At 40.5% G+C, this 12,058-nt stretch overlaps 1 protein-coding gene across 3 annotated transcripts; it reads left to right on the plus strand.

Moving 5' to 3' along the window:
• The first annotated feature begins 38 nt into the window (after window positions 1–38).
• On the plus strand, window positions 39–11,924 carry akt2 (v-akt murine thymoma viral oncogene homolog 2). Of its 3 annotated transcripts, none has more exons than XM_073491983.1 (14): window positions 39–445; window positions 2,651–2,842; window positions 3,024–3,155; window positions 3,268–3,379; window positions 4,380–4,533; window positions 5,536–5,667; window positions 5,793–5,858; window positions 5,965–6,033; window positions 6,751–6,873; window positions 7,137–7,265; window positions 7,744–7,958; window positions 8,925–9,012; window positions 9,594–9,696; window positions 9,821–11,924. In XM_073491983.1, the coding sequence occupies exons 2-14, from the start codon at window positions 2,797–2,799 to the stop codon at window positions 9,898–9,900; spliced, it is 1,449 nt and encodes a 482-aa protein (XP_073348084.1). In that variant the 5' UTR covers window positions 39–445; window positions 2,651–2,796; the 3' UTR covers window positions 9,901–11,924. The 3 variants fall into 3 exon arrangements, with proteins under 3 accessions (XP_073348084.1, XP_073348093.1, XP_073348101.1); XM_073491992.1 differs by lacking the exon at window positions 39–445 and adding an exon at window positions 573–760; XM_073492000.1 differs by lacking the exon at window positions 39–445 and adding an exon at window positions 575–738.
• Window positions 11,925–12,058: the final 134 nt, after the last annotated feature.

A 12,058-nucleotide genomic window follows, 5' to 3' on the forward strand; every position in this document is an offset into this window, starting at 1 on the left:
GGCCTCGTACGTCACTTCCTTTTGTGTGCGTCTGCGAGGCTGCTGTACTGTCTGGCTTGGGACGGAGGGTTTCCACGCTTAGCAGGCGACTAACCATACTAAACCCATAAAGAGGCGGTTTTATCCTTCCGGGATTTGTAAATTATTTGTCGTCGTGTTCAGCACAACTATCCATCAAGTTGGAGCTCGGTGGACTTTATTCTCTCGCTGGCTCGCTTACGCTTCAGTGAGCCACTGCAGCAGCAACAGACCAAGCACGCCGCCACCGCCGCTGTTGTTGTGAGAGAAGAAAACAAGCTCGGCGAGCAGTCCGCTAAGCTGTGTGATCATTGACAGAGTTCAATACACACAAGCTTCAGGTGATAACTGGTGCGAGCTTTGTGTAGCCAACCTCGGAGCCTCTTTGAGAACCGACAGCTGAGAATATTTCGTCGCTGAAGTCGAGGTAAGAGCAGCCGGGGGAACGAGAACTAGCGCAAGTGGCTAACTGCCATGCTAACTAGCCGTTAGCTTGAAAGCTATTTTGGCTAGCTGCCTTGTTTGGTCGTAATGCGGTCGTGGTCAGTGTCCTCACTGCTGTCTGAGGCGCCACTTGGCCGAACCGTCCGTCGGCTGTAGTTGAAGTGTTGTAGTAACTTGTGTACTGTTAAGCTAGGGTAGGAAAGCTAACGACCTGTCTTGGACTTTGAAGGAAACGTTTGTTGACTTTGCCTCAGTTAGCTCGGTACCACACTGAGGGTGAGGATGCGTTAACGTTACGGTAATGTTTACGTTTGGCAGCTTGTGGTTGTGCTGGTCGTAGTTTATAATATGTCATACATTAATTAAATATAATAATCTACCATGGTAGATATGTAAAGTAATGATATCTATGGTCTCTACATTTCCTCAAGTTGTGCTAGCTAACATCACATGTGAACCAAGTACCTTAACGCTTGACTAGATATAATTGTAGATGTCCTCTTTGTTTAAATCCATTGTGCTTTTTCTGGTGTACAATAGGAAAGTTTTGTGCTTTGTGTTTACTAGCTCATAGAGCACCCACTATTATTCTGGCTTCTCAAATTAGTAGTTGTAAAACTATGATAAACAGCCGTAGTCGGACTTCTGATGGCCATAAAAAAGTCCGAAGTCGTGGGAAGCCTTATCTTTTTATCTTTGTAAACAAAGTAGTTCAAACAGTCTTTGAGTTCCGGTGACTGACTGTATGTACTGTAATATCCAACCCCATCACTTTCACTGAAATACTGTGAAATTCTGGTAAACCTATTATCTAACATAAGCTGTTGATTCAGGGCTGACCCTGGATCACCAAGGCCTCTCCACAAACATTCAGCAAGAGCTGTGGGAGGCTATTATATTTAACAATACAGGGCTTTGCAGCCATGTTGCTAATCGTTAGATCACTGGCATATTCCACATTTGTTTTCTACCTGGCATAATTAGAGTAACAGCATTTAAACACACTGTATCATGACACAGAAACACTGGGTTTTCTCAGGGAGACTTGCAAGAGATAATTGAGGTGCCTGAAGTTTTAATATCTAGCTTGTGGTCATGATAGTCATTATGCTAGTCTCATTCTGGATATCACTGTCAAAAAGTGTGAGATGGCCAGATAAGAGGTGGTGAGCAGAGTGCAGATTTCAGCATTTTCTTTGTTGTGGAGTTGTGTTTCGGGTGCCTCAGAAGGTGAGGAATTTATTCAAGCGCAGTGCTGTGGCGACAACACTCAGATAGGAATCAAGAGCAATACACAGAAAGTTTCCTTTGTTTTGAGAAATCGGTTTCACTTTATGTCTTAACCTCCACCTTCCTGGCAGTAGGTTTACTTCCTTTAGGCCCTATGTCGGTTACATGTTTATTTTTCAGTGTTCCTCTACATCCAAAAAGGCAAGTGCGAGTTTAATAAGAATATTACCCCGGGCTGTGTTTTTTTATTCAAAGTGAGGAACTGAATTGTAAATAGCCTGCAGTCACACAGCTCTTGTTGCTCACATATTTACAAGTCAGCTGAGGTTTTATACATGAGTTTTTACAAAGAGTAACAGTGCACTTATGCTAAGTATTCACATGACCTTCTGTTGTGTTTGTGAATTTTTTTTTTCTGGTTTGGGTGGTTTATGGCCCTTTGCACGTGACTGACTGTTGTTGTTCCCCGTGAGTTGTAATTACATATTAATGCCACAAGAGCTGCAACCAACAAAGGATTCTTATTATCAATTTAATGTAGTGATTATTTTCACAATTAATTGTTTGGTCTATAAACCGTCAACAAACATTGTGAAAAATGCTCATCCCTATTGCCCAGAGCCGAAACTGGTGTCTTCAAATTGCTTCTTTTGGCCAACCAGCAGTCCAAACCCCAAAGAGTCTTTATTTATTCTCATAAGTAACTAAGAAAAGCAGCAAATCCTTACATATAAGAAGCTAGAACCAGCAACTGTTTTATTGAATTGTTTTGCTATTGATTATCATAATAGTTAGTAATTACTTTTATTTCAATTAACTAATTTGTTAATCAACTAATCGTTTCATCTCTCAAAGCTACACCAGGCTATGATGAGCATTGTTTTTGTTTTGTATGGAGAGCTTGAAATAATTGTCTATTCTGCACTAACAGTATTTCTCTCTGTTTGTTTTCCTCCAGGTATCACAGTTTTAAGTTTTTTTTGTTTGTTTGTTTTTTTTTTAATCTGAGCCACTGTCGGGCACTTGACCAATAGGAACAGTTTGCACAATTTCCACAAGCTTGTCTGCAGCCCCCTCCCAATCCAGAGAGTCTTCTGCCCCAGCATGAATGAAGTCACTGTTGTGAGAGAGGGATGGCTCCACAAGAGAGGTAAGGGGCCCCTTGTGTTTGCTGTCAATCATCTGAGTTTACATTAAAGTCATATTCCATGTCAAAATCTCCATCTTGAGTATAAAATACTCCCCCTGCAGGTTTGTTAGGTTTCTTCCCTCATTGATGGCAGTCACTTACAGCAGATCTCTATTGTAATCTTCACCTGTCTGTTTTCCAGGTGAATACATCAAAACATGGCGGCCCCGCTACTTCATCTTAAAGAGCGATGGCTCCTTCATTGGTTACAAAGAGAAGCCTGAGGTGTCCAGTGACCACAGCCTCCCACCGCTCAACAACTTCTCTGTCGCAGGTGAATTTGCCCTTCTGGCCAGCAAATTTCAATAAGTGCTCGCTCGATTTTCGAGAAGTGTGTTTATGTTTTGTTGTTCTTCAGTGTTAGTTGATGTGTCTGTGCTTTGTAGAATGCCAGCTGATGAAGACGGAGCGCCCTAGGCCCAACACATTTGTCATTCGTTGCCTGCAATGGACCTCCGTGATTGAGCGTACCTTCCATGTAGACAGCAATGAGGAGAGGTAAAAGATTTTCATTCAAAGGGTTTTATATTGAATTTGATTTTCTGTCTCTTCGGTGGAATAGGCTTTAGTCAAAATGTGAACCACAACTGAAAATTAAATTTTCACATGTAAAAAAACGCACTCGAGGACACTTTTAGAAACATCAGTCAAATCGTGTATCACATGACACCGCATAAACATGAATACAGGTTAAAAGTGACACACAGTTGTTGTATTCAGATTTATAAAGATTGGAAAGGACTGGTGGGCATGTAAAATACTGGTTTAGTGTGAAAATAAGGCCAAAATGAGAAGGAAAAAACCTTTAGATTTCAGATTTAGCCAGCATAGTGTGAACACAGTCATAGCACTCTGTCTCCAGTGTAGATTAGAGTGGAGATGACCGAAGTCTTGTCTGTGTTTGAAGATTTGTTTTCATGAGAAACTCATTTTACCAACTAAAATTATTCCTGGAATGAAATTAAGTTTTGTGACAGAAGCTGAGACAAGTCTTTCTTTAAAGGAAGTAAGGACAGAAACAATCAAGGAACTGCTTTTCCCCAAAATGACTCACAGATGGCCTAAATGGACCATTGTTCACAAGAGGCAGTGAAATGTAGTTTGCGAGAGTAGAAAAGACCGCCATGCTCGAAATAGAATTCAGTGCCAGATTAAACCTGATTTATTCACCCCTAACCCAAGCAATCGTCATTGAGATTTGTTTACATCGGCTCTGCCAAGTACCAAATCCCAGCAGCCCCCCAGATTATCCTCAACCTTCTGAATTTAGCTTACTGAACTAGTGTTTTTCCTTTTAAGATATATATTTGGCACAACATCTATACCATCCATCTGAATACAAAGAGTTTATAAAAATGTTATTGTTAACTACAAAGTGTATCTTAAGGCAAAACTTAAAAACCTGCCATTTCAAATCTTTTTAGAATAGATTCAGAGTGATGTAGACATGGCTTTGGCTAGATTTGATAAGGGCAATGTGTGTTTTCTTCTGGCACAGGAAAGAATGGATGCGATCGATCCAGGCAGTGGCAAATAGCCTGAAGAGTCAGCAGCAGGATGAGGAGCCCATGGAGATCAAATTTGGCTCACCAAGCGACATCAGCGGCACAGAGGAGATGGAGATTGCTGTGTCCAAATCCCGCACAAAAGTGGTCAGTATTTGCACAAGCAGCGGCTGGCAGCTGACTGTTTGCTGTTTGTCCAGCTAAGCTCATCTTTATTGAGCAAGTTGTTTAAACTTTAAGCCTCTTTCTCAAAGCTTTTTGGTGAAGCAACCTTTTAAATGGGCGGAGGGTAACATTCGTGTATATATTTTGTCTAGTGCTGATTCACTTCAAGTGATTTTGAATGGCTCTCTTTTTACGGACTGTATTTATCTTTTGACCGTTGACTTTGTCATCCAGTGTAAAATGTACGTAGAGATGCAGTACATATAGCTGTTATTAAATTAAGCAGATTAGGATCTTTCAAGCAGTTTGATTTACATACTTGTATGGGCCTATCTTTAGTTAAATCATTTCCTGCATTGGATGTGGTATTGTTTACCGTTCCCTGCACGTTACTGTAGATCTGCCAAAGACTTAAGTCATTTTTTGCAGTGTTAAAAAGTCTGCTGTTTGTCAATTGTTAATTTAAAGGCCCAGTACTCAAATTTAATGAGACATTTTCATATTTATTCCAGCATGTCACGTCATGTCTCGCATGAGAGATTAATGTCTAGTATAGAAGTGACTAATGGGGACAACACTTTTTGACTCCATTTGCTGAAACAATCATTTTTAATCATTGTAAAACACACTTCATTCAAACTTGACAGAAAAACTAAATAAAATAGCATCTTTGTTCATCTTTCCACTGTTGCAACAGTCACTTATTCTGGTGATCAAAATAAATCCTAAATCCATCGCTTTTTGGGAAAATATTCCTTCTCTACATGCTGTTTTCCTCCCGCTGCTTCTCTGATGTCAGCCCTACCTCTCATTCGTCTCCCAATATTTTCACATCTAACATCTAAGTTAGTCTTCAAGCCCCATCAAACTCACAGATGTACCATTCATGGTGTGTTTGAGAAAAGCCAGGTGGAAGCTCACTCTCTTGCACCAGCAGATGTGTGCACCGTTGTGAAGTCTTATCTTTGAACCTTGTTCCTGCAGACCATGAGTGATTTTGACTACCTGAAACTGCTGGGGAAAGGGACATTTGGTAAAGTGATCCTGGTGAAGGAGAAGGCCACGGGGATGTACTACGCCATGAAAATCCTCCGCAAAGAAGTCATCATTGCAAAAGTTCGTACTAATCACATCACAGTATGATATTTGCATTAACTTGTTTTGGAAGTGTTTCTATATATTAGTATGGGGTCTTGCTTTCATTGCATATACCAAAGGTGTTTGTGTGTGTATTCCTATAGGATGAGGTGGCACACACAGTTACAGAAAGCAGAGTTCTCCAAAATACGCGGCATCCCTTTCTAACGGTGAGTTACCAGTGGCTGTATTGTTGCCTCAGTTGGTGCTTTCCAAAATGAACTGACCATTTAGTCAGCATAATGCAGTCACTAAGTTTTGTTTTCTCCTCTACAGACACTAAAATATGCATTTCAAACGCATGACCGGCTATGCTTTGTGATGGAGTATGCAAATGGAGGAGAAGTAAGTTGAACTCTTTTCCATCTGGCCCACAGTTGCGTCTGATGTGTTGATATACCTGTGCATGACCCTTTGGAAGATGACCAATTGTAGTAGGGGTGTACAAAAGCCAACACATTGCGATGCATCAATTTAAGGGTGACTCCTGACCTGTTTGGTTAAACGGACACTTGTGTGTTTGCCTAGTTAGTGCAGTTTGTTTGGGCTTCAATTAAACCTGTCAATCAAACCCTGGTGCGGACTAAACAACCGGACCAAGAGCACTTGAAAAGGAGGGTCCTGTTCCACTTCTATGCGTTCCCTGGTGCAGGTTGTTTGTGGTGTAAAAAGGGGGAAACCAACCCACAGGACTTTTGATAGTACATGTGATATAAGCATACTTTCAAATTAGCCTACTCTAAAATCCATCCGCCCCATTGTGAACTGTTCAAGAAGTCCGTATAAGCTGTGTAAATAATGATGCTTATATCAGCCATTGCAGGGATTGCTGTGGCGGCTGCATGTACTGGGCTGATTATGAATGCAAAAACTGATTAAAGAAGCTATTTTCAGAATGACTGTGGACCTACACACAGAAATATTTAAATGCACACACTGAAAATGACCATAAAGAATAACTCAAGAGTTAAGAAATTGTCCAAATCAAGTGCTTTTTGATCAAATCAAAAATCTCAAGAAACATGAAGGATTGTCCCTAATTCTTTCTTTATTCTTTTTCAGCTATTCTTTCACTTATCGCGGGACAGAGTGTTCACAGAAGACAGAGCGAGATTCTATGGTGCAGAAATTGTGTCAGCACTGGAGTACCTACACTCACGCAATGTAGTTTACAGGGATTTAAAGGTACAGCGTCTGCTCTCTCTGATCGTATAGTATTGTTTCATAGTAAATAGCTGCAGAGGGTGTTATTTGATATGCTATAACTGTAGATTGTCATACAACTTAACCCTTTAGCAAGGCATTTTTACAAGTGCTGCAATGTTCAGTCCTCCTCTTCAATCATGTATTGTACTCACAGGTGCTCTCAGCTATATTCCATTTTTCACTCCTTTTCCCGTCATAGCTGTCAACTAATTTGACTCTAATTTGAATCTTTCCCTGTGCAGCTGGAGAACCTCATGTTAGACAAGGACGGCCACATAAAGATAACAGACTTTGGGCTGTGTAAAGAAGGCATCACAGACGGCGCCACCATGAAAACCTTCTGTGGAACCCCGGAGTACCTGGCACCAGAGGTAACTCCATAGTACTTGGGGGCTCTGACATCAATGTGTTTTGTGACCAGATTTATGTCAATAAGCACTGATGCCACAGTGCTGGATGAGCTTGAAATGAGTTAAGTTGGATGTTTCATTTTGGAGGAACTTCATTGTGGGGCACTATGTGAAAACAAGTTCAGACCAGACAGTAGTTCAGCTGGTAGAGCTGGCTGTAAAATTGTATTGTTGGTGATTTGGATACCACAACAATATAATACGAACTCTAAAAAAAGGCTAGTTGACCTTTAGAACATTGCCAATCAACAGGATCAAAATCTCTCTGATTTTGTTCAAAAACTAAATATCCTGTAGCATAGATGTAGCCATGTAGTAAGGGCCTTATTTCATCTGTAATGATGCTGTATAATAAGTCATTTTGGTGTCTGTGAATAGGGCCTTGAAACGTTCGATTGTTTCATTTGTCTCTCATTTGTTTTAATTCCTACCCTGTCAGGTGCTTGAGGACAACGACTATGGACGGGCGGTGGACTGGTGGGGATTGGGAGTGGTCATGTATGAGATGATGTGTGGCCGGTTGCCCTTCTACAACCAGGACCATGAGCGTCTCTTTGAGCTTATTCTCATGGAGGAGATCCGCTTCCCCAAGAACCTGGCCCCTGAAGCCAAGGCCCTGCTGGCAGGTCTGCTCAAAAAGGACCCCAAACAAAGGTTTGTGGTTGGCTGCTGATGTATATTTTAGAATAATTAGTAATAATATGTGAGAATAACTGGGGTAAAAATAAGCACATGATAACGGCAGTGTCACTAATTCTATCAGTATTGGAAGGATGGAAATAAAAATGATGCCTAAAAAAGTTTTACAGATATTAAGACAATTGAAATCAAACATGGGTTTGATGAAAGCTTGAGAATGCCCAGATATTGCTGGAGGTCTGTTTTTGTAAACATCTATTTACTGCAGCCATATAAATGATTTAGGAAGAAGCATTCTTCAGCAGCATCTCGTCAGTTCTCTCAGCAACTTTTGTTTTTTACATTTGTACTCTTCCATTGAAACTTTTGAAAGATTTTTTTTGTTGAAAGATTTTTTGGTGAAAGCACAGCAAATTCAAAACTCAACAACAACAAAAATAATCTGAAATTATGTGTAATTCATTAAATAACAGACTATTAACTTGGGATATAATAAATTCTTATTATTTATGTACATTGTGACTGTGAAAACATAGCTCAATAACTGGCTCCTGAAGCCAGAAAAACAATTTCTTTGCACCTGTCCACTGTGCTTGGGGGCAGCACACATACAGTTATAAAATAAGTAACCACATTATTAAACCCTTGTTCCTTCTTGATTAGTTTTGGTACAGGGTAATGGCCATAAACAAGGGTATAATTGATTGTTGTTTTGGTCGAGCCCTGTTGCTTCTGGGAACAGTCGAATGACATCTAATATTAGCACACTGAGCACTGCCTGCAGGCTTACTAACACATGCACTTGTAAGGAAGGAAATGAAGAGTACAATTTAGCTAAAAATTGGTAAACACAAGTCAGAAGAGAACAACACAAGTGCATGTTGTACATTTCTATTGACTGAGTTTGTACAATTATCTGCGTAAAGAAAAGGTGTCTGCTGAGTGGGTGATGATGATGACAGTGTTTTGTTTTGTTTACAGGCTCGGAGGTGGACCAGACGATGCCAAAGACGTGATGAACCACAAGTTCTTCACCTCCATCAACTGGCAGGATGTTATCGACAAGAAGGTGAGGTGCTGGGACGAAAACACAAATGATGTGACATTTAAAGGGGACCTATTATGCCAATTTCCAACTCGATATTTTTATTCTGGGACTCCACTAGTACAGCCTTGCATGATTCATAGTTCATATAACCTCCAGAAGCCTGCCGAGGGGCAGCATCCACAGATCAATTAGTGCCTTCCTCTTGCAGTTGTGCTTGATGGCACGGTTTATTCACTGATTTTGGTGAAACTTAATCACTTTTTAGGGATAAATTAACTCAGTGAATTACCAGGTTTTCTGACAGACAGACAGTTTTGTTTGTTGCTTAACTATTTAGCTCGTTTAGCTGTGCAGCTAGTTAGCTCAATTAGCAGCGACAGCTAAATTGTAAATGGGCTGCATTTACATAGCATTTATAAACCAGTGGCCTTCCACATGGTGGACGACCAGCTCTACCTCCTGAGACACTGCCGCCCCATGTTTACTCACAGGGATTACTTTTCCCACATTTAATATATTATTTGAAACTTTAAAGCATAATGAGGCCCCTTTAATATAAAATGTGCAGGACGTAAAATGACTGATATTCTGCCTCTCCTCAGCTTGTTCCACCCTTCAAGCCCCAGGTCACATCGGAGACGGACACACGTTACTTCGATGACGAGTTCACAGCACAAACCATAACAATAACTCCCCCTGACAAGTGTAAGTAGATGGGCATCTGTCGTTTGTGCTGTTTTACCCGGTTCATACGTGTTTGTACGCATTTATATTTTTTTGAGCTGTTGGATAAAATTGATTTTTTTCTCTCTTCATTCTCATACTCCAGATGACAGCTTAGATCCAGAGGATTCAGATCAGCGTACGCACTTCCCTCAGTTCTCCTACTCTGCCAGCATACGGGAATGATCACTCAGACTCTTGAACATGCAGGCAGGCTTACACACGATCACAATCCCACATACACACTTGCACTGCTGGGGAGTTGGAATGACACAAACGACAACTGGCACAAGACACATTTTCATTCGGTCTTTAACGCACATATACTCACAGACACTCAAACACACACACATACACACACACGCACTGGCAAATCAGACAAGATGCGATCATAGAGTATGGATTGAACACACAGGCCGTGAATGACTGACCTCAGCAGGTTTGTGTGGATAGACCGGCAGCTTTGTCTCTCTACGTCCTCTCAGGGTCGGCTTCAGGCTTTCCCTGCAGGACCTCTGCTGCACTACACTGGGTACCACATCAAAGCCTTTGACACTTTGAAAACCAGGTTATGCCAGCAAGTACCACCTCTTTACCAGCTGTACCCATGCTACACACACACACACACACCCACCCACCAACCCATGCATAGACTGCATATATATACACACAAACGTACTTGATAGAATTAAAAAAATTATAATCGAAATTAGGAAAATGGAAACGATTTGGGGAAAAAAGACACATTTTTATTTCATCGATTGTTGCGGTTTTAAATGTAAAGCCATATTTCTGCATATTTTGTGATTTACTTTTTCATTTTTTTTAACAAGTGCTCTTTCTGGAACTTGCTGTTACAAATCAAGTGTGGAACTGTTCTTACAGTAGGGGAAATGGGGCAGAGAAGAGGGGAGGAGGGTTTGCCTATTTCTGTGTTTGCACTGCACGTGTATAAGCGAATGGACACGTCAGTGTGTGTGTGTGTATGAGTGCAGGAGAATGTCTGAACAACCATTTTTGATTCTCAACCATCCATTTTTGATTCTCAACCATCCATTTGTGTCTGTTTTGTGCATGTTTTTAAACTGAACTATTGCTGGAATATCGACGCGAGGACACTACTCGGCACACTCGATGGCCTTTCTAAAAGGGAACAAGCAGAACAAGCATGTAATTTATGATTGCTGTGACCAGCTCGGCGCTAAATTGACTCAGTCAGGAATAGAAACTCTTGCATGGCTAACCTTTGCTTTAAAAGTTGCTTAATTTAACTCAAAGTGTTGCAGCAGTCAGGCTCTGAAAGTCCACGTCACTGTGTCCAGACTGACTTATCAACCAACTAGCTTGTGGTTGGAGCTGTACATTTCATTAAGGCCAGTTGTGTGTTATGTGTTAGAGACCATAAAAATAGAAGGAAAGAGGAGAATACAGACTAGGTGCTTGACCACAGATGTTCCCCAATCTGTGTAGAGACCAATGTAGATGAACACAGCCATCCGCTGTCCTCAATACAGTAATTCTCACATTCTAGCTGAAGAGTTGGGCACCAATCTTTTGTTCATTTGTAATATCAGTGTAAGTTTTAAAAATATTTTTTAAAATAAGCCTTTGAGTGTTCCCGTATTTAAAGAAAGAGCGTTCAATTGATGTTAAGTATTTTATAATGAGGCCAAAAATCGACTGACTTGGTGGACATTTATCACTTCGAATGATTCCACATTTGATGTTAAGAACCTTTGGTTTGTTTTCTTTAATGCTGTGTCGAGGCACTTAAATCTACGTAGTTGTATGTCTGGAGCAACAGTCTGCAGGTTTACAATCCAACTAAACTCTGCATGAGCTGGTAGACCAACCTTCAACCTGCTGCAGACAGGAGGAACTAATCAAAACATCAGCTCATGTATTGTCAAGTTGAAACGTAAATCTGCTGGTTGAGTTATGACGGCACATGATTGAGAGAGGTTCTGGACAGCATATTGAAAAGTGCTCATGTTGACGCCAGCATTTTATATTACCTATCGCTGGAAGAGATGTTGGTTGCTCTTCGAGCTTCACTAAAGGAACATCAAGATCTTTTTTTTTTTTGTTTGTCATTGTTTTTGTTGATTTTACTCCTTTTTGTGTCCATCTATTTCTATGATTTTGGAAGACGCATTGTCTTGTTTAAGTATACATTATATAAAATATATATATTAAAGTTTTTAAATGGCCTTCTTTTTGATTAAGTTCTTCATTTCATGGGATTTCCATCTTGATATTGTTTATTTAGCTAACATGCTAACTATCAGTAATTTCATTTTAAGTGGGCAGTTATTTTTTGGTTTGCATTATCACATTCTGAACT

This window comes from Pagrus major, chromosome 2 (genome assembly GCF_040436345.1).
Source record: "Pagrus major chromosome 2, Pma_NU_1.0".
NCBI classification, from domain to species: domain Eukaryota; kingdom Metazoa; phylum Chordata; class Actinopteri; order Spariformes; family Sparidae; genus Pagrus; species Pagrus major.